The sequence below is a fragment of the Chrysemys picta genome, chromosome 5 (genome assembly GCF_011386835.1).
Source record: "Chrysemys picta bellii isolate R12L10 chromosome 5, ASM1138683v2, whole genome shotgun sequence".
NCBI classification, from domain to species: domain Eukaryota; kingdom Metazoa; phylum Chordata; order Testudines; family Emydidae; genus Chrysemys; species Chrysemys picta.
In genome coordinates, this window is record NC_088795.1 from 22,378,375 (window position 1) to 22,402,376 (window position 24,002).

A 24,002-nucleotide genomic window follows, 5' to 3' on the forward strand; every position below is an offset into this window, starting at 1 on the left:
TACAAAAGAAAATAGGATGAAGACGATGATAAAGGAGGGGTAGAAAATTTTGGGAAAAGATGACAGCCAAGTGTCAACTGGCCTCTTTCCTAGTCTATAGCCATTTTCTTCCTTCTTTCCTCTCTCATTTCAGTGTATTTAGTTAAGACTACCTTACTAAAATATTGAAAACCACTACACTGATCAGTGTGCATTCATCTATATTATTCATTAAAAAGTTTAAGCTGTAAATGCTGTGAAGTAGAATTGCATGTAAATGATAAGCATATGACCATGTGGGTATTTAATGTATTTCACTGCTTACTATAGTTACCCTTGGCTGGTGACTAGTGAAGAATTAAGTCTTGCTGTGACAGCAAATGGTAAGGTAAAAATTACTTTCCACAATACCTCAGCCATCCAAGTTACATTATATTGGAGCCTTCGCGTAGTTATATAAAGGTTCAGTAAATGGCTTCATGTGTCAGTAGAAACTCTGCAGGCTCTCTCAAGGACTAACCCTGATTTAGGGTAAATGTATTCTCTTCTCTGTTCCTGTGGAACACTGTTTATACACCTCCCCTATTTCATACACCTCCGTAGCAAAGAAGCTATGGAGCCATCAACTCCTTCCTGACACACATAATTGTAAGATACATGTATTTTACATACAGTGTTCTGTAAATGTTGGTAGCCATCTACAGGCATTTGCTTAGTGATTCATGGGTGTACAAAGTACCGTAGTTAGTTGCCAAAAATGGATGCAACAGGCAGGGACGGCTCCAGGCACCAGCCCACCAAGCTTGTGCTTGGGGCGGCACCTGGAAGGGGGCAGCGCAGTGCTCCGGCTCCGGCCGCCGGGGAGAGCGGGGCCACGGCCGGGGCTTGCCGCCCTCCCCCCGGCGCTCTGGCCACCGGGGAGAGCGGAGCCCTGGGCGGGCTCGCCACTCTCCCCCCGGTTCTCTGGCCGCCGGGGAGAGCGGAGCCCCGACCGGGACTCGCCACCCTCCCCCCGGCTCTCTGGCCGCCGGGGAGAGCGAAGCCCCGGCTGGGGCTCGCCGCCCTCCCCCCGGAGCTCCGGCCGCCCTCCCCTGCCGCGCTGGGGGGGGGGAGGGGGGCGGCCGGAGGCTTTTTTGCCTGGGGCGGCAAAAAAGACAGAGCCGGCCCTGGCAACAGGTACACTCTACCTGGAGGAGATTATAGAGATTGGTTTAGATTACCTATTTAGAAGGAAGTGGATTGACAATTTGCTTCAAATGAGTCCCTGGTCCAGATCAAGCCCCAAGTGAACTAAGCGCAAATCATACTTGTCACTTATGGCATACAGTACCTACCATACAGGGTGAGGGATAACTCAGTGGTTTGAGCATTGGCCTGCTAAACCCAGGGTTGTGAGTTCAATTCTTGAGGGAGCCACTTAGGAATTTGGGGCAAAATCAGTACTTGGTCCTCCTAGTGAAGGCAGGGGGACTGGACTCAATGACCTTTCAGGATCCCTTCCAGTTCTGTGAGAGAGGTAAATATCCATATTTTTTTTTCACAACTCCCTCTATATTCCACTCAGGAGCCTTAACCAACCATGCTATTGTTCAATCTTCCACAATGCTTTTTTTTTTTTAAACTAAAAAAACAAAATTTCAAAATGATTATTTTATTTCTTTGAGGAAAACGGGTTTAAAATGGTGTAGTAATCACAAAGGCTAAAGTCACACTGATACTAACTGTTGAATTTACATTGGACTTTTATAGGAGAAATTTCTTTAAAAAATAAATGTGAAACATTGGAAACTTCTAATATGATAATAAAACACTAACTCCTTTCCAAATATGTCCTTGCAACATATGTCCTGTGGAACAGGTAAGTTTTTACTAAATATCAATTTGTGAATGAATTCTCCAGTATGGTATAGTATACAAGGACTACTTAATAGGGAATATGGCTAAAATACAATTAATTTCCACACCTAAGGGAATGACATTCATAATTCACAACAGGCTTAATCTCCAGAGAATTTTATGGCTAAATTTGTCTTTAGCAAAACTAACCTGTATAGCATTATTATGCTCTATGACATATACATTGTTTCTGCTGTGTGTGTGTGTGTGTGTGTGTGTGTGTGTGTAATAAAATTATCGTTTATATTGGCATTACATTAGTGTCTCAGGGCCCCAAACAGAGATCAGCACACCGGTATGGTAGGCACCTCACAAATATAGATTGTCAGGTATATTTACGGAGGCCAATGACTTTCCTCTAAATAACGTTAACTTGATATGAACCAGCTCCCATCAACAACATTACTTTGATCTAACAGGTTCCAAACTGGTGGGAGTACCTCCAAACACCAGGGTATGATCATTGAATACATTGCCTAATCAGTTGGCAGCTGCCACGGGGGTGGTGCCAACTATTACGTTCTTAGGCCTGTCTATGAATATACATCACTGGTTGGCTGTTGATTGACTGTTATGATTGACCTATGATTTCTGTGGAGAGTACTTCAAGAAAAAACAACATCTGGTTGGGGTGCTTATTTATTTAAGGAGAATATCTTGGGGAAAACCCCTGGAGTGCTGGCTAACTCTGCATCTGCTAAATCTCTAGTTTTATGTTTGCTAAGGTACCCAAAAGCTATCCGGCACAGATGCCTTAAATCTTTAATTATAGTAATATTATTTAAGTATGTTTCAATTTCCACAGCACTCTTAAAACCATGATCAATATGTAACAATAAATTCAACAGCACCATGTAATATGAGAAAATGTTTCTTGAGCACTTGTGAAGTCAGAGTTGATATGAGTTCAGAAAAGTTTGGTCACCGCAGTATATAAAAGCAAAAGCAGTTGCTTGCATGAGAATTTGTATTTCTAAAGGCACTAAAAGATGTTCTCTGTACACCAGTTTAGGAGACCATCACAGTTGTTTAAAAAAAAAAATTCTGATTCAACAGCCTTTGTTTAGAACCATCTTCTAGAAACACTTATCTGAAGTCTATTGCAGAGGCTAATAGTCTGTTTCATACTGAGACAATTTAAAAGTAAGGTGGCAATCTGGGGAAGGAGACACTGTCAGCCCTATAAAAATTGCTGCCCTCTATTTTGAGGTGAGGCGGGAGGGGAGGAGGGGCTAGTTTAAAACATTGCTGTATAAGCTAAATTTTTAAAATTTAGCACACCCATTTTAAACAAAATCCCATTGGCTATTTCCAAGTTATGGATAAGTAAGGGCAAGATTAAATTGAAAAAAAGTAGAGTGGCTGCATAAAGCAAGGTTTTGTGAGGTTTCCCCAATGGTAGCACTTCTAGCTCCTTTAAGAGCTACATCACTTCAACACTGTGATAGAATGCAATTATTGTGGCAGAATGCAATTGTCTCTCTGTCTTTATTCATTTCCTGGCCTCTTGAGAGACAGACATTACCCCTAAGAAGAAGGGGCCTCTGGAATACCTAGTATTGTTTCCCAGGTTGTTGCATGCTCTTCATATCAGAGCACAGAGATGCAACAGTGAATTACATAAACTATTCATTTTGACTGTGTCTGCTCCACGTGAATATCCACACGATAACTAAAGACCCCAAAGTAATGTTTGGTTATGCACTGAGGAGTCTCTTTTGTTGGACCAAAGTCCCGAAGAACTGTTTAGAAAGAATGTTCCAGAGATATGACCCCCAGCAGCACCAACATCCTTCTGACAAAATTTTCAGGTCAGGTATAGGATTTATTGATGGGAGTGTCCAGGGTTAGTTCCTTTTTCTGGTGCTGAATGAGCACCATCTCAGGAAAAGCACCTTTGATGGAATGGGACACCCATGAAGATTTTACTTCATGCACTTTTAAAAGCTTAAAATAAAATAGATGCATTAAGACCAGCACAAGTAAAAAGCTACCACAGAAACTTTCCAAGAAACAAGTTGCAAACTGTTACTTAAGATAATGAAAGTATGAAATGGGAAATGAAAAATTTAAAAGCAATCTCTAATGCTGTAATTAAAGAAGATATAACTACAGATAAAAAATGGAAACTAGAGGTGAACATCCACTCTAAAAATGAACAGGTTAAAGGAAATCAGGAGAGAGCTGAAAACACGGGTCCTACAACCATCTCATAGTTGTGAGGCCATTTTCAAAATAAAATTTGATCGACTTTTACTGGTTTGCAGTGCACATCAGGTTCCCCAAAATCTGTTCATGGGAAAGTGATGGTCACCCTACCCACTAAGCCACAGTTTTGCCAACTGTTACGATTTTATTGTGAGTCTAGCAAGATTTGATTTTTCTTAAAGCCCCAGCTCTTGGAGTCCTCTGATTATGTGAGAATCTCAACTTTAATTTGAGAAACGAAAGTTTCTAGCTTTCATGATTGAAAGATGATAGAAAAACTTGAAAACATGAGCCCTAGAGGCTCATAAGACAAATAAAAAGCAACCAAAATATGGTTATCTTTCAAGATCTCATAGTTTGGGGTGGGGGGCAACTCATGATTTGTGAATAGCTGGAGTTTGCAATACTGAAACCAAGTGAAAGACTGAGAGTAGCACTATGGTCACACCAGCTGAAATTTGGGGCAGGGAAGAAATGCCTGCCTACTTCCCCTTATATTTGTAGCCAGACACAGCCCCTTACCCCCGTTATTTGCTCTTTTGAGTGCAGTCTGCACAGTTTCCTGTTCTGCTGTTACAAAGCCACAAGCAGCGGAAGCTCCCCAATGATGTTAGATGCTTGCTTAAAGCTGCATTGCTCTATATTACCAATTGTATTCATGCAATTAATGTAAGGAACGAGTGAGATTGTGTGATTGAGTGATAACCAATGGCAAAACAAAGAAGCAAATATCGCCTTTTATGGAACCATGGTATTGTCTTGGTGAAGGTATAAATCTCGAGACTGGCGGCCAGGTGGAGTACCAACAAGAAAATGTAACAGCACGCTAAACTCGGGACCGGACCAACAGCAGTAGAGCTCTCACGCAGATCCGAAGGGACTCTCGGTGCCTAGCGGTCGATCTCTGGGCAGCTGTCGCCTAATCACACTCAGCCACCTGGGAAATTGAAACCAGCATCCTTGTCTGCAGCATGAATGTGTTGTGTGTGTGAGAGTATAATTGCGCAAGTAAGGGATGCCAATAAATCAACCCTCAGTGCTGCTCTAGTTCAACCTTTGTTTGTGGTTATTTCTTGGCTGATTGTCAGGACAGGCAACATTATGCCTATATGCACATGGTGTAAGTAATCCAAGACAGAATTTAGCTCATAGTTCCTGAAGCATTACTGCAAATCACACACACCACCAGCAATTGCAAATATTTCCATTAGCATCTGCCTTTGGAATAGGGCGGTTTTTGTTTTGTTTTTTCAATTCAAATACATTTTTCCTCTCAAGCTCTTATCTGTTTTAAAATTCACAGAAAGTGGATTTTTTCTTCAATATTAACATATCATTTTGCATCACAAAACTGTTTTTGGTAATAGAAGCAAGCAAACCTGGAATGAAATTGAAGGGCAATGAACAAATGCAATCTCATAAAGGTTTGAACTCAAACTGAACATGCACCAGTTAATAAACAGCACTAGCAAAGCTGAGAAGTTTGAGCACCCAGTGCAACTGACAGAAGAGTTAACAGTCCATGAAATTTGTGGATTTAATCAGAGAAACACAGAAGAAACAATCTTATCACATTCCATCTAGTCCCAAAATGCCAGAGCAGATGTATCCATCAGGTCATAATTTCTGACCATAAAACTTCCTAGAATAAAAACCTGAATGTGACCTTCACATATATTGCTGCCCTACAAACCTCTGCTACTCTACAGCTGAAACACATTTAGTTATGACTCAATACCTTATTTACTTCACTGACCACAAGCAGCTTTCAAAAAACATTATGAAGGCTTGAGTTGGTGTCTGTATATGTATTCCTGTGACTAACCTGAAAAATTTTTAATTTTCAAAATCTATATGTATAGGGTTTTAATATCACTAATGTTTGTCAAATTGGATTTTAAGCATCCTAAATCAAACCTGCTAGTGATGCAGTAGTTTGTTATACAGCCTACAGAAGGAATAGCCTATACACGCCTATACAATTTTACAAAAGAATACAATCTTGTTTAAAAAAGCTTGCAATTTACCACTATGTAGAGCATTTTTTAGCAAATAACTGTGATGCAAAATGTTACGTTGCTTAAGTAAAATGTGTAGGTAGCACATTATTATATCATATGAAAATATAACTTCAATTTAAATCCATCCAAAGCTACCAGATATATCCAAGTATACTGCTTTGACATTCACTGTGGGCCTGATTTTGCTACCCTTATTCAGTGGGTCTAGTTATGGATCAGTGTGCTACTTGAATGTGTCTAATGTGTGTACGAGTGAAGCATTAAGACCTACGGACATGGCTCAAATGCAAGAAAGATAATAGGAGCTTCTCCACAATAATCAGCAGGCTTCTCACCCTTAAATGATATTAAACTTTGAGAGTATGAGAGAGTGAAAAAAGATAATAATTAGAGGACATAAGAAAAGATTAGTTTCATCCGGCTGGTTCCTCACACTATTCACTGTCTGTCTACGATTCTTAGCTACAAGTAAGGGTCTAGAGGAAATGTTCAGGTTAATAAAAAAGTGGGAAAACTCTGTACACTCAAATTTACGTTTGAGCTGGAACTTCTGGAAGGTTTGATGAAGGCAGAAGTGTTGGATTTTTTTTTTATGGCATTAGATTCAAAATGCTAGAGCTCTGAGTGGTTTGGACTTCACGGGTTTCTGAAGTTGGCCCTGCTCAGCCTGGCTGTTCAGACAGCTAATCAGCTGTTAATGACACGTCAATGAACATGAATGCCCGCAGAGCCTGCGCATTGACTGCTAATATACAGGTGGGAATGGCAGTATGGACACTGCAGAAACTGTGCTGGTAGGGGAAATGGGACAAGCACAACTACTCATCAGATAGAGACAGTTGAAAAATGTGAATGCCTTTCTGTGGAAAAAAAACACGTGGTTTGGGGAACATTTTCATCCCAAACTGGGACCACACACCAAACACACAGAATTTTCATGGAAAGTTGTTCCTCTGAAAATGTTTATTTCAGGAGAACCAACATGGAATTTTTCATTTTCCTGGATGCCTGCCATGAAAGCTCTTGTCATTGTTACTTGTCAAATTTCCAAAAGCCTTTCAAGCCTGGCTGGCTGAGAGCGAGCCTGGCTGCTCAGCCTACCCCTGCAGCTCTGGGATTTGGAGAGGCAGAGCACCCGGGGCTCTGACTCTTGCGCTTCTAGAGCTGGGAGAGGAGCAGAGAGGCAGAGCACTGGGGCCCTCTGCCTGGCAACCCTCCGGGAAAGCTTATGTCAGTTTCACCGGCAGAAAGTAGACAACCATAACTTCAATTTTTCCAATGGAAAAATTGGGGCAGGGGCAAAACTGAAACCATCTCACAGAAATTTTTCTTTTTCGAAAAGGGTAATAGGTCAGAAAAAAAATTCAGTCCAGTGATTGAAATTTTAACCAGCTATACTCTTTGGGCATCCCGGGAGATCTTCTGCTGAAGAATGCCAACCTCCCCCACTCTTTCTCCAGGTGGGGAAGTTTGGTGGGCAATAATTCCTGAATCTCCCCTGGAATAACAAGGAAGAGTCTCCAGAAGTGGAGACGACAGAATTTCCCCTAAATGGGAATAAACCTAAGTTCCACAAATATGATTCAGGAAAAACATATAAGAGACAAAGGAGATAAAGAAATGGTTAGTGACGAGCCTAATCAGTAAGAAGCCAGGTGTGGAGGAAGATACTGAATACCAACAGCATCAACAGAACAGTGTGAAATTGCCATTGTGTCTCTATCGATGACACTCCAGCTAAGAACCCAGATAAATTCGTATGGTCCTGTACATTGCACACTTGAGTGAACGACACTGTTGTAGTCATGTAGAAAGAAGGGGAGAGGTAACTCTAGTAGGGAAAAATCTGGGAGCTTTTTGAAGGATTAGAGCCCTAGAATGGGGGGGGGAGAGGGGAGACAGGGAAAGAACATTGTAAGGAAGAGAGAAAATTAAAAGCACAGCAGAGATTGATTCCTGAGAGGCAAGAACATGCTCAAAGTACAAGTAAACAAATCTAAGTGACCATTTGAGGGAAAAATCCATTTTCAAAAAGTTTAGAACTTTGTCGATTTTCAGAAAAATTCACTCTTAAGTGTACTTTAGAACTCAGCTCCTTTTAAAGTCCTACCCCACCTCTAGTGCAAATACAATGAAGAAATATCACCATGAACCAAAGTCTCACAGGAAGGAAACCTATTTATACCATCAGCAATCTGGTGTCTTAATTCATTGTATTTGACAGTGCTTAAAATATGAATTTCCATCACAAGAGGACTGGAGATCCATATTCTCTTGCCTTGCTGCTACAGAGATAATAATAGGTGTGGTGCCACAGCATAAAAGGTCATATGCATTATTCTTTCTGGCCTCCTCATGAACACAACATACTTCAGCAACCATAACCAAGGAAAGATGATTATCTTAGTTTATTACTTGTATAAAATAGACAGCGGATAACAAGGTACCAATGTTGTGTTTCTCAGAACCGTATATCCAGAACAAACATTATGATGACACACTTACAGATGTTTAGTTAGACTGCAGTTGGAATAAGCATTCCTATCTTGATAATTTTACATACGGAGTTTCAATCTCACTGTGGGACTGCTTGCACTGAGATAATCCATTGTAACTATTGTCTCTCTCCATTAGAATTTACATCAAAGGGAGAACCTTTCCTTAATTTTAATAAAACCAATTTCATTTCATATTTCAGTGATCTATAATACAGGTGTATTGTACCTAAGGGGACCTCCATTGGACCATTGGTAGAAGGCAACTCACTCACAGTTCATCTGGGATAAAACCACTCAGCTTTGCAGTGCAATGATATCAGAACTGTTAATAAGACCCCCTAAGATACACATGGAAGGAGTCTCAGGGCACCATAATAATATAAGAAAGCATATTCAAAGGATGACTATTTGGTATAGTACAAATGTAGAGTCTGAAATAAATAAGCTTTGTCTATAAAGCTAGATGTAAAACATCTGAGGGCTGATGTGCACATTAGTTATGAGTGCCATGCTAATTAGAAATATTACATGCTGTCCATCAGTGAGTCGCAGAAATGCAAGAGTGTCTTGTCAATGTTTCTGCATGAGAGTGTCTTGTTTTGTAAGAGCTTTAAACCAGTCATGTTTTATTCCAAACCCCAAATCTGCTAAGAAGATTCACTATTTAGTGAACTAGGGCCATGTTTTGAGCAAAATGAGGTCAATTGAAGGTTGTTATGGACCTAGGGTTATCAACATGTAGGGCAATTTACAGAACATGAATACAAAGGCTGTAATCCTTGTTGTTTTTACATTCTAACTCAAAGAAGTCAAAAGTATGAGAAAGTGTTGCATTAACCAAGGTTAGGCAAACTTCAGGGAATTGAGCTTAGCATCGCTTTGAATTTTGGGGTTCATTAAAACCAGAAAATGCAGGGAGCCCAGATTCCCACTCTGTTAAACTAACACTGATGTGAATCTGATGTAATAACTAGAATGAAGTCACACTGGTGTAAAACTGGTGGAATAGAAGGAAAAACTAAGCCCAAACCCCATAGGCAACAAAGCCAGACTTTTGTGCAGATCTGCTGTGGTTTTTACAAGCAGATACAGCAGCAGTGTAAACAGAATATACATAGCATTTTGGGCTTGATATATATCTATCATATACATACACACACACACACACACACACACACATACACACACACACACACACACGGATATATCTGTGTACGTTTTACAGTCAGTGTAGTCTCAGACTTTCTTCAAAGGAAAGACTCATGAATGATGTGGCAAGAGGTCCTATCCGTACACTGAGCATGGTGGAAGAAATTTTTATTAAAAAAAAACTGGGCAAAAGAGGGATGTATATGTGGGAAAGGGAAGTCAGATAAACCAGATGCAGAGAAAGCCTTTAGTAAAGTGATGATGTGCAATTAAAACTAGTTAAGTAGAGATGCATCAATTGTTCAATATGATTTAACCTTGAGTTAAAAAAAGAATCGTAGACTGGTAGCTCAAGCAGGTTTCTAGTACTATTGATACTGAAGGAATGGAACTTGAAAAATGTTCACAGAGCTACAAACAACCATTAACCCTTGTCTCTCCCCCCTTCCCCCCAGTTACCATACCCCAACAAACAAAATATGGGCAGTTTAAGTCCGACAATTATAGATAAATTAGTCTCTGTTAGCAGAATAGACCTTTCTGTTTGGCTGCTTCCAATCACAGATTTACAGAAAATAGGTTTCTTATTAGCAAATGTTTTCTTGAGAGTGATCTCAATGTTATAGACATTATCCCACCCACATGATTACTTAAAGATTATTTCATTTTAGTTCACATCTACTCCTCTCAGATTTCAAATTTAAAACAGAGACATTTTCCAAGAGTGAAAAACACAATTGCTGTACGAAAGTGAGCAATTCAGCATCAAACCATAAGTAATTAACTGTTTATTTTGACACACACAACTTTTAGGCATTCATGCTTTTTTAATGTAAGAGTTTATAAGCTCTTCAACAGTCACAGAGCTTAAAAAAATATTTCCATGAAATCTGTCATCCTGATGTTATGGTTGATGGTGTTTATTGTCAGATATAAGTAAGCATCATCAACTAGTTGTATCCATCCTGAACCTATGACAGCACAGTTTACATGCTGACAATGCAAATGCAACAGTGACCTGGAAAAAGCTGACCTCCTCACACTAAGCTGAATTTGAACGCACCTATCTTCAGTTTTCGTTTCAATTTTTTCTCAGATTTCAATCCACAATATTTTCAAAATATAATAGCTCAGTCTTGTTCAAAGCATACTAATACTGCTACCTACATGGTTTCTGACCACTCCCTGCAAAATGTAGTAAAAGGCCAAAATTGCTGAATTTTAGTGAGGTTGCTGGTGAAAAACATCAGGTAATACCAGTAATCTTTTACTGACATGATCTTGATTTTACCCATTGAAGTCAATGGGAGTTTTGCCACTAATTTTAATAGAAGCAGTACCAGTAGTGGATTAATTGTTGGCAAATTAACTACTGTACGTAGCAAATTCCACATACCGTACTTCCTGTTTTACTATGTAGTAACTAACAAGAATATAGAAAATCAACATACATTCATTTCTGTCTTCCAAACAAAATTATGTAGTAAATTACTTTTATACTTGTACTACTAAATTGTATTTTTCCTAGCATATGCAGTAGTGTAAATATAATATGCAGCAAGGGTATAGTTACTAAATTATATAATTAAGAGTCTCTACAATAAACATATGCTCTGCATTTCAAGAATGAGTTATCTTGTTTCTTGCTCTAACATAAGAAATAAATGCTCATGAAATATAAGTTTATAGTTAGAAGCTCTTCACATAGGTGCCTTATCAGCCAACATTTTCGGTCACACCAATGACTTATTAATCCTGTTCCAAAAGACTTGAAAATGTTGAAGTCTGGTACCAATTATGTGTGTCATCTTAGCCTACTAGCAACACACTCATTTTTTATTGAAGCATATGAGACCAACAAAGAATGGCAGAAATGGATTATTATATTTCATACAGGTTACTTTCTTGACTTGAAGGTTATCTCCAAATCCTTGTATAAAATAGGTAACTTTAGTCTACAAAGCCTCAAGAGGTTATACTCAAAACAACTTACATTTTTGATACTGAGTAGGTAAAAGTATTTGAGTGAAATAAAATCAACGGGCAGTATTAAGAGGTCATGAAAGAAGGCACTTCTGCTTGGCTGTACACTAAAATCATCTAGCACAACTCAAGAGGAGATATTTAAGACACACTGTGCCAAACTCCTCTCTACCTTCTCTCCAAGAAATCTTGCTAACAAACATGACTCAAACCAAGATTTGCTGCTTCATATCACAGTAAGTTTTTTTCATATTCCATATTCAGTTATTTTCCAGAACAAACCATATCAGTATTATTCCTATTCAAAGTGAATTTCCATGCAATGCTATTGTACAGCATCATTCCTTTTAAAAAAGAAAAGCACCCAACACAGAAATACCAGCATCCCACAAGTTCTGCAGAAAGGCAGGAGGTGGACACACTTACAATTGACTATTAAGGCACTTTGTATATAGGCTTTTATATCCACATGGAAACAATACCAGAAAATCTTAAATTTAGATATCCTACCTTCTTGAACTGCCTGAAATGGGTTGTTGCCATCCACAAATGTCACAGAACATGTGATTTTCTCTGTCTGTAAGATTTCATCATTCTGGTTGAGGTCAGCAACTGCCATACGAAACACCTCCTCATCCTTTTTGGCAGATTCATCAAAAATCGCCCCTGGAAAAAATAAACAAACATTCCTCTTTCATGCTGACTTGACAAGTTTTACAATTTAAAGACATCCCTTCACCCAGCAAAATAGTGCAGCCACCTGTAAGATAAATAATTGCAGGATTCTAACTTAACTATTTAACAATGTATAACAACTGTACAAAGTTTAGGACAGAAAATAAAGATAATCACTGGAGCCAACTAGAGAAACTGGGAGAATTTAAGTAGGTACAATATAAACTACCCACACTGTAATTTGCCAAGGAAAATGAGACACTCTGGAATATATTTTATGATCGTAACTGGCCAAGACGTCAGTTTTACATCTCATCCAAATGACAGTTAAGGAACTTAAAGTTAATGTAATCAAGGTTGGATACTAAGAATAAGCCTAGAATTGTAACAGCACTTCTGTAACAAGGTCTGACAATCCTTTGGAAAATGGGCTAGCCAGGACAATCAGCATAAGCAAACGTCCTTGGTGTAAATCAAAGCTCCACTTTCTATCAGATTTGCAAAACAGTTACACCCAGTATGTCCCTCGGCCCACGCTGCTTCCAGCAGCTCCCATTGTCCTGGAGCAGCAAACCGCAGCCAGTGGGAGCCGTGATCGGCCGAACCCGCGGACACGGCAGGTAAACAAACCGGCCCGGCCCGCCAGGGGCTTTCCCTAAACAAGTGGCGTCCCAAGTTTGGGAAACACTGGTATAGTGGAACTGTAGTCATCCAGAGAAGCAGGGATTCAGCACCTCTGAAAGTCAGGCCACTTGATTTCAGAACCTAATCATAAATTTAGGAGCATAATTTTGGGCGTTTGAGTAATTGAGCAGAGCATTGCTTGTAAACCAATAGAGATGCACTGTCACTAGACATGAAACATTTCTCTTCCATTATTCTATTATCCCACTGCTCCATACTACTTTCACTTTGAGTCCCAGCTGGGGGATCCAAGACCATAATGACTACTGAGGTGAGTTTCCATCTCCTTGGCTCTCTGTGTGGGGCAGAAGAATGACCCCCTTGACTCTAAGTAACAATAAATGAGAAGCCTGATCTACATGACAAAGTACTCATTGATTACGTCTTCTAACTGAAAAATCAATTAAGTTTCAATTCTGTAACTCAAGGGACAATATCAGTTTGTGTGTGGTTTTGTTATTTTCTTTTTCAGACACCTAACTTTTAAAAATAATCAATGTCGGTAGAGCACTGCAAATACTGGGCCAAATAATTTGGCCAAATAATTTGGCCCAACTCTCTACATCCTCTCTTCAGCTCCTGCAGCACAAAGGGAGTGGAAATCCTCCATAGGGATTCGCCTACTATGGGGGAGTCTCCAGCAGATGTGGAACTAACATGTCTTCTTTCATGAGACCCCACAGGTTTAAGGCGGAGGGTGTGTGTGTGTCTGGAGCACTGTGCACTTCACCAATCCCCAGCACGAGTATGGTTGCTTGAAGACTTTAGCTGGCTCACACATGTTACAGCTGGGGCCCTCTAACTTCAAACAAATCCACAGCAGAGAACCCAGGTAATGAGGCAGTTGCAACTGGCTCCCTGGTGGCCTTCCCCCATTCCTGTACCACATGAATCTCAGTGTCTGAGACAGTTTTTCTTAAATTATTTCAATATGGGTTTTTGTTCATTTGTTTCAATTTAAGGGATTTTTCTGCCTTCCCCTCCCCCCCCATGATGTTAATAAGGAACAATAGATGGACCAGAGGACACCTGCCCCAAATCCCTAGCTCATAAGAAAGAGAAAATGACTATCAGCAAAATGGTAAAACTGCCTCCTCCGCTCCCCCCCCCCCCACACAGAGTGCTGTTAAAATGTATGAAGTAAACATCTTGGGGAGACAACAAATATATAATGTAATTCCTCAACAAGCTGGATTTCTAAAATTTAAGTAAATGTTCTGTATTTTGTCAGTACAGCATAAGAAAGTCAACTAACATCAAGCTCTCATTCGATGCAGTCAGACACATAGGTGAAATTAAAACAAATATACTGGGAAAATTTATTTACCTATTATACACATACATATATACTCAGTGTTCAATTCTGATTTAAACTGAGACCAGAAATGATTCCACTGAAACTACTAAAGTTATACTGGTGTACAACTGCCGCAAGTAAGAGTCACATCAAGCCCAGTGTCTTTCCGTTGTTCAATTGGTTTTTGTGGAAGTTTGTTTTTAATACAGAAGGGTTGACTTTTTTGGGGGCTGGGGGGACACGGACAAACTGATCTTTGGCTCGCTTCTGTGTTTAAATTAACATGACTAAGCCCAAATCCATCAAGTGGTGACTGACTATCCATGATAGATAGATAGATAGATAGATAGATAGATAGATAGATAGATAGATAGATAGATAGATAGATAGATTCTAAACTTGTTAACAAAATATTCTGAAAAGAAAAGCTTGCTGGTATCTCAAAAACAAACAAACCTTCTCATTCCGTCACTAGTAACATCCAATTTTAATTTTACTGGCTAAAAAGAAAATTGCAAAATGAGTAAATACTCAGTCTGTGCCTAATCAGATTACAGTAGGTTTTTATAATTTAAAAAGCATTCTTTTCTGGTGAAGCCATCTTCTTCTGTGAAAAATCTTGGCAGCTTTATCCAGCAATCTGCTGGACTTTCACAAATGAATTGTGCCTTACTCATGTTTAGGCAATTAGAATGGTACCCCTTTTTAATGGGCCTATTCACTTAATTAAATGAAAGATTAAGACGCTGCAGAAAATGGAATGGTTTTCCACCATGTTTCCACATCTAGGGCCTGAACCAGTGAGGCACTTAAGCATAAACCTAACTTTGAGCATGTGAAGTCTCACTAAAGTCAAGACTAGGGTGACCAGATGTCCCGATTTTATAGGGACAGTCCTGATTTTTCGGTCTTTTTCTTATATAGGCTCCTATTACCTCTGACCCCCATCCTGATTTTTCATACTTGCTGTCTGGTCACCCTAGTCAAGACTTAAAATAAGGCACATTATTAAAAACTTTGCTGAATGAGAGACTTACTGTGTTGCCACCTGATCTGACCATAACACAAATTATCTCTGCTCAATGTCGAAGGCATATCATAAAATACGGTGTAAAATTCTGTTCTCATTACACCTAGGTAATCCACTGTTTTGAGTGGGTTACACGGATGTGAGGGCAAATTATGACCCAGAGATGGTAAGACATTTGAGTGACCTATTACATCAGGTCATCTAATCAATCTCTGCTGGTAAAAATATGGTTCCCTACCATGAGTCTTCCTGTGCTTTTGTCCAGTCTAACTTTAAATGTTTCAAGCAAGGAAGTGAAGAGAGAATTTACAGGCTTTCCAATATGTCAAAATGCTACAGGCAACATCTAAAATAAAACAAAGTAAAAAAACGCAGTAAAAAGAGCAAGCGAAGTCTCTGCATTCTGCTGGGTAAAGCAAGGTGGAGTAAAACAATCATAGAGCCCTGCCTGTTTCCAAAGTCTGTTATTTGTCATAAATGATTTGACGAGAAGAGGGTGTTCCACTCCATTACATTTTGTTCTAGAGTCTGCTATCCTGCCTTGGCAAAGTGGCTTGACAGGTTGACAAAGACAATAAAGACTCAGCTTGTTACGTTGTAAGCTCTCCTGAATAGATTTACATGCAATAAGAGCTGGTGCTGGAGGTCCTGTATGTCAAACTCATTAATTATAAAGCAATAACGGATTAAATTCCTCATGCACAGAAATGTATGCTTCAACATAGGAGGATGACACTTTCGTATAAAAGTGAATGTCTTTGGCTTGTCTTTTGAGAAACCTTAGTTTTATTAAGTTTAGAGATTGTGCAAAGTCAATTCATTGGTCACAATGGGCAGTAGAGACCTGAAGAGCTCTTCAGTATTTATAAATTATCCTCTCTCCTATCATTTACAATGCTGTTAGCCACACGTGGTTTTTCCCTTTAATTCTATAGCTGCACTGTGTATATATATATACATATATGTTAGCATCAATGGGAATTATGCTCACATTTGGAAAGGTGAATAGCCTCTCAAGTTTTCATAGATGAGATATCTTTCCCTTTATGTAAATGAGCATGCTCACCACCACACACATGAATACTTTCCAAATACAGCTAATTCATTTCCAGATCATGCAGACAGGCATTTCTGGTCAAATGCTAATTGCTCTTCACCTTTTTCTAACTTGTTTTTAACACAATGAAAGAATCCAATGTCACATTCTTCAGTTCAGGTTCACTAACCTCCTTGTAAAAAAGGCCAGAATTCGATAGTTTCTTTTTGGATGAAGGGCTTGGATGGGGAAGAAGAAAGAGAAATGTAGTTCTATTTGAGTTGTATTTGCTTAGATAGGATTTACTGCAGAATTAATAGTATATTAAAAATAAACATGCAATCTACACATTTTTACAGAGCACTTTGTTTTAACATTAATTAAATGTACAAAAAAGGTACTTGTGGGCAAAGCCTCATCAATTCGTATAGGAAAGGTCTGATTCTCCATTGCTCTGCACCTGTGCAGTCATTTACAAGAGCGCAAAATTGTGTAAAATGCTACTAAATCCAAACAGTAGCAATCTACATATATGCTGCATTTACTTTGCCCTGGCTTAATTGATTAAACAAGGTGTGGAGCAACAGAAAACCTGGCAATGCAATTCACAAAACAGAACACTAATGATAATTACGGACCTCTGAAGATGCTTTGGGACATTTTTAATTATACATAAACAATCAGTGTATATATAGGTTATATTCCTTTCACAACATAAAAATCAAGGTAGTATAGATATTGTTTCATACATTTATTACTCACCTTGTTATATTTTACTGTTTCAATGGTGATTAACAGGAGTTGTCATAGCATTACATATGTCGTATAATAAATTACCGGATAAGTGTTAGTAGCCCTTCGTTTTTCCATTATGTCCCTAACTATCAAATTGGTACTTAGCTGGTAAAAAGGGGTGGTTTCCATATTAATGTCCCATATAGAAAGGTACTGCACTGATAATAAGCCTACTGAATGTTATTAATTTTCCTGAAAAGGAACATATTAAAAAGTAGCCTTACATGCATTAATAACCTGCTTATAAGCTGCTTTGTAACCAGGGCTCATCCATGATAGTATTTCATCACCCTTTATTAGCTCCTGCTTTGAATGCTAGAACATCTCATAGGACAAACAGAGAATGGTAGACTCATAGAAATGTATGGCTGGAAGGGACCTCAAGAAGTCCAGCCCCCTTCACTGAGGCAGGATCAAGTAAACCTAGACCTATCCCTTACAGGTGTTTGTCTATCCTGTTCTTAAAAAACAAAAAAAACAAAAACAAAAAAACCCTTCAGTGAGAGGGATTCCACAACTCCCTTGGAAGACCATTCCAGTGGTAGGTAACTGCCCTTATAACTAAAATAGTAACCTAAAATACCCCTTTCTGCAGATTAAGTCCACTACTTCTTGTCTTACCTTTAGTGGATATGGAGAACAAATTGGTCCCCGTCCTCCTTATAAACAGCACTTAACATATTTGAATATTGTTATCAAGTCCCCACCCAACCCTTAATCATCTTTTTTCCAAGAATAAACATGCCCTGGGTTTTTTTAAACCTCATAGGTCAGGTTTTCTAAACTTTTTATCATTGTTGCTCTCCTCTGGACTCTCTCCAATTTGTCCACATCTTTCCTAAAGTGTGGTGTACAGATTTGGACACAGTGCTCCAGCGGAACCCTCGCAATTGTCCTGCTAAACTCAACAATGGCCTCCCATGTCTCACATACAACATTCCTGTTAATACACCCCAGAATGATATCAGTCTTTTTTTTTGCAACTGCATCACATTGATGACTCATTCAATTTGTGATCCACTACAACCCCCAAATCCTCTTCAGCAGTACTACCACCTAGCCAGTTATACTCCATTTTGTAGTTGTGCATTTGATTTTCCTGCCTTCAGATCAGTTTTCCAATTTGTCATGGTCATTTTGAATTCTAATCCTGTCCTCCAAACTGCTTGTAACCCTTCCCAGCTTGCTGTCAACTGCACATTTTATAAGCACACTCTCCACTCCATTACTGAAGTCATTAATGAAAATACTAACTAGTACCAGATCCAGGACTTACCCCTGCATGACTGCACTAGATATGCACTCCCAGTATGACAGATAGCCACCGATAAGTACCCTGAGTACAGTGTTTCAGCCAATTGTGCTCACACCTTATAGTAATGTCATCTAGACCATGTTTTTTTTTAAGTTTGCTTACAAGAATGTCTTATGTTAAAAGTCTAACTAAAAACAAGATCTCTCACCTCTACTGGTTCCTACATATCCACTAGGCCAGTAACCCTGTCAAAGGAAATTAGGTTGGTCTGGAATGATTTGTTCTTAACAAATCCATGCCGGCTATTCCTTATAACTAGGGGGTCTCTTTAAATAGTGGAGAAATCACACATTTTTCACAGGTTGGTCACAGTATAAATAGCAAATTTCATGGATGTCCACAAATGTGTGATTTCTCTGCAGCCTTTCTCAAACTGGGGCCCCCAACCCAAAGGGGGGTCACGAGCCTATTGTAGGGGGGTCATGATATTGCAACCCTTATTTCTGTGCTACTGCTGGCAGTGACACTGCCTTCAGAGGTGGGCACCCAGCCAGCAGCCACCACTTTCCGCTCTGTCCTCAGAGCTGGGCAGCCGAAGACCAGGTTTCATGTGGGGGGGAGACCCGGGAGATGTGATTTTCATGGCCATGAATTTGTAGATCTCCTATTTATAACCCTATTATCTTTTAGGTGCTTACAAATTGATGGTTTAATAATTTGTTCCAGTATCTTTCCGGGTATTGAAGTTAGGCTGATGCATCTATAATACCCCAAGGCCTCTTTGTTCCCCTTTTTAACAACAGGTACTATGTTTTCCCTTCTCTTGTCCTCTGAGACCTCACCTGTCCGCCATGATATCTCAAAGTTAATAGCTAACAGTTCCATGATTGCTTCAGCTAGTTTGTTACATACCCTAGGGTGCTTTTCATTAGGCCCTGCCACCTTGTATAAATCAAACTTATCTAAACACTCCTTAATCTGTTCTTTCCCTATTTGGACTTGCATTCCTTTCCCCTTTGTTGTTAATATTAAATGTGTTGAGGGTCTGGTCACAATTTACCTTTTTACTGAAGACTTAAATAAAATAGGCATTAACCTCTCAGTCTTCTTGATGTCATCAGTTATTAGTTCTCCTTCTCCACTAAGCAGAGGATTCACTACTGATAATAGATCCGTACATTATTATCTCATGTGGTTGGAAGTGGAAAGAGGGGCGTTGTTGAATCGCTGCTTCATGACACAGCAACTTCAAGAACATTTTTCTTCTTTGCCAGCTAAGTGTAATTGAGATTACAAATGTTAGAGATGTTAACTTTGTGTACACACATGTGTATCTACACATAGCCCAAGCTTAGTAGCATCACAAAGACTATGAGGTGAGGCATGAGTCTTTTCTTCCACTCAATACATGACATGTATAACACTATTAATGGGAAATGGAGTTATATATGCTCTTTTAAAAATGGGGAAGAAACCCAACCATCAGAATAGATGGCTTCTCTTACAGTTTTGCTTTACTTGCTACTACATCTTAAATTATGGCAAAGTCTTGAAGTTTCAGCTGCTTTAATCATTTAAAAGTGCAATTGAAACCTACCTCCCTGCACTGACATACCAGTCTTGATGCTTGAATGCCAACTGGATGATTTAAAACCATTTGATAACGTTTACCATACTAGCAAGTTATCTCTAAAGTGTGTGTGTGTGTGTGTATGTGTGTGTGTAAAACACACACAATATTAATGGGCCTTTTTAAATACAAGTAGATTTCGCACTATTAAATGAAAAAAAGACCTGATCTGGAGATTATAGAAATGAAAAGGAGCAGCTCAGGTTGTTGTGGTGTGGATTATTTTTGTTTTTCCAAGGATATTTGTAGCCCTTTTTCTTGGGAAGATAACCTTGAAAATAACCGATACTAAGCATAATGGTGTGATCATTATGGAAAGGAACCAACTTTTGGGGGGCAGGGAAAAGAGCGGTGAAAAATTGTTTTGCATGCCTGCCAAAAAATGCTAAGGCTGACTCTGAAATTAATCCTTTACTCAAAGCGGCTTTTGTCAGAGCAGCTTTTTATTCTGCTGGAAACAGAGGCATTCAGAAAAATCAGTATACACTCCCCCGCACACTTCCAATGGTAAAAGGAGAACCATAGAAATTGGATCTAATGATCATGTAGTCCATCTCTCTGTTAAAGCAGGATTGTCCTGTGCCATGTATTTTCCAGTCCAGTTTAAAATTAACACAGTAACTGGTTTTCATTTCCTGAAATAAACTAATGCTTGCATCAAACTCACGGCCTCCCTAAGAGTTACTGAATATTCAGGAGGTTCATAAATTAGAATCCTTTGCCCACTTACTCTCCTCACAATTTTACAACTACATAAACATTCAGTACATGTATATACCCTTCTTAAAAAATGTTAAATCTAAATACAAATATAGGTGTCTCTCTCTCTCACACACACACACACACACGATAACAAGCCCTAAACAATTGGTACCCAAACTGAACATATTGAATGCATCCAAATTATATAAAACAATTAATTCAGAAATAAATCTGTTGGTTTCCCTTCCTCTCTCCCATTGACATGCATATACAGGTGAATACTAATTTTCTCTACTGGAAAATTACTGAGAATGTCTAGGTGAATATTTCCCCCCCTATTAAAGTACAAAAGGTTATTTCCAGCAGTTTTTCAAAAAGTTTGATTAAAAAAATCCTGGATGCTTACACAATTACATAAAAACTACATTGCATGGTACAAAAAAAACTGACATTTCCATAAAGTTTAAAATTATAGCCATCAGCCCAATCAAGGAGAAGACAACCATCTCTCAGATATGCATTGCTGGCAGGTTTCCACTAGCTAATTCTTTATTTGTCTTGCAACACTGATGCTGTTGCACTGGTGTTACCAACGATAACAGTAAACCAAATGTAGCCATTTTTACCACCGCAGCATCTAATGCTGCTCTAAGCACCAGATCTACAAACCAATTACGTCAATGCCATCAGCCCGGAGGGCTTGGATACCACGGTGATGGATACAGTATAGGTACAAAAATAGCATACAATCCCACATTCTTTAAAACTCATATCCTGCCCTGTTCCTTTAACATTCATAAAAATTGCAAAAGCAGAAAAGAGCCCTGCTTTTCATTCCACGGTTGCCCCATCTGCCTGTGAGATTACAGAAATACATGCATGGCCCAAGTGGCCAACTTTTCAATGGTTTCTTCCAATCATTTTCTGATAGTGTTTACATCCAGGATATGCCATAAGAAACAGAATATGAACAGAACAGATTGCATTTGTTCAACACCATTCACCACAAAGTCCCACATCTGGCAAAAAGGCTTTTCTCCCTGCAACTCTCCAGTGTATTCTGTCTTTACAATTTGTTTTTAAATGACTCTGCAGCTCTCCAGTAATTTAAAGCACTTAAAATGATAATGCTGTCATCTGAAGAGTACATTTCTCTACTGTACGTTTCCCAGAGTCTCGGTGAACGTAAGTGAAATGCAGTCAGGTTCAGCTCAAGAGCAGTTTCCTGGACATAATGTATAGTAGGTCTGTAATATAAAACTAATTTCAAAAATTGTAGTATAGAATCTCAGTGAGCGAGAAACAGCAGCTGTTCCTTTTGTTGGCTTAGTTTTAGGACTCCTACACCTTTTTAAAGGTAAACTACTAAGGTAAGAACTAGATGGTAGTTGAACTGTTTCACATTAATTTTGGATGCCCCCCAAATCTCTACATCAAGTATTTCCTTATATGCCCCTGTCATTTTTTCCCTCTCAGACACAGCTGCCTCTGTTTCCCAGCTGAAGCTGACAGTTTCAATATGCTTTAAAACACTATGTTACTCTGGCACCCACCTGAACTAAGCCTTTTCACAATATTGCCTTCTTACAATTCTGACCACACTAAAGTCAATAAATAGATTGGGATTCTGAAAAAAGAGAGATCCCCTCACCCTGAACAACAGTTCTAGCTGTCCTTTCTTCTGCAAAGACATTCTCCTGAAATGGCCAAATGAATTAGAGGCTTCCTCATAGGGAACACTTCCCATCTTGCTGGTACCCCTCCAATTCAGCAATATGGGAAGGGCAGTGTGTTTATGATCCCCAGGGTGAGAACCCATGATTTACACTACCACTTTCTAAAGGAACGTCTATTTCTTAAGTGAGTCTGTAAATGAAACTATTTCAATATGGAGATATAATAATGTCCATCATTAAATGACCAAGTAACAACATAAAAATGAATGGAACTAGGAAACAAGACCAAAGGTCCAGCTGTTTAAAGTAATAAAACCAAAAAGCAAGCATGCCAGAGATGGGAACTCCTGCCAGCATTATAATAAGATTAGCCTTGGGGGAGAAAGGAAACGGCTTCCCCTCTGCAATTTGCCCCCTCCTCCATGCAAGAAGAAAAATCATCAGAAGAAAAATTGATGCATCTGTGATCGTAGGGCTTTGAATGGCCTCTATACCAAACCCTAAATTGTCCAAATTCACTACAAAGTCTGCCCAGTTTCAAACATTTGGTGAACCTATCTTGTAAGGAAACCCAGAAATGAGCATCTTATTTCAGGTTTTACTTTATGAGGACACATGGCATTTCCACAGAGCCTCATGAAGGTGAGCATTATTATCCCCATTTTACAGATTACAAAGTTAAACAACTGAGACAGGTTTAATGACTTGCTCAGACATCATGCAAATCAGTGACAGAATCAGAAATAAAACTCTGGTCTCCTGACTCCTTCTGAATATTTAATATCAATAGAGTTATAATGTTTGGCAGAGTCAAAGGTAAAAGAAAGCTAAATAACTCACTCTAAATTCCCTGTTTTGATTATTTTTATATTATTTAATAAATGCAATCTTGGGATTCATAATGATACTAATTACAAGTGCTTTGCCTTTACAGAGTCCCTTTTATCTGATGATCTCGTATGAAGTGCTATATAATTAAGATGTTTTATAAAATAAAACCAGATAGTTCTGTATGTTTTTTCTTTAAGATTCCCCTAACATCAATGCATTTGATGTTTACTGAACCTGCTAATATTTATTTTAAAAGATAACTGTAGCAATACTAGAAACATGAAAAATCAAAGCAAAAGAGACAATGCAAAAAAAAAAAAAAAGAGTAGAAAGTGAAGTGAACTTTTCCATACTTAAGTTCTCCTGTTGTAACATAGGGCATAAAGATTGGAGAATGAAAAAAACACACTGGACCTGGAAGTGCTAATTATGGAGCCGTAAAAATCATTTACAACATTATAAAAGCGTGATATTACTGCCATCACTGATCAATAGAGATATGTGATTGCACTTTGGCAAGCCAGCGAAAGCCTGACAAGAGCTTCTTTGGCGGCTCCATCAATTGTAGTAAGGAGAATTTTCTTAATTTTTTTTCTTAATTTGCAAAAAGAAAAAAACCTACATACACATAAATTCAACAGTCATAAAAATAGATTT

General features: G+C 38.9%; 1 protein-coding gene across 2 annotated transcripts in view; it reads right to left on the reverse strand.

The window, feature by feature from the left end:
• GRID2 (glutamate ionotropic receptor delta type subunit 2) overlaps positions 1-24,002 on the reverse strand; it is a 1,049,702-nt gene that overhangs the window by 822,977 nt on the left and 202,723 nt on the right. For both annotated transcript variants that reach the window (XM_065596092.1, XM_008179090.4), the window contains exon 2: positions 12,245-12,400. In XM_065596092.1, coding sequence (XP_065452164.1) covers positions 12,245-12,400 — 156 coding nt within the window. The remainder of the gene's footprint in view (positions 1-12,244; positions 12,401-24,002) is intronic.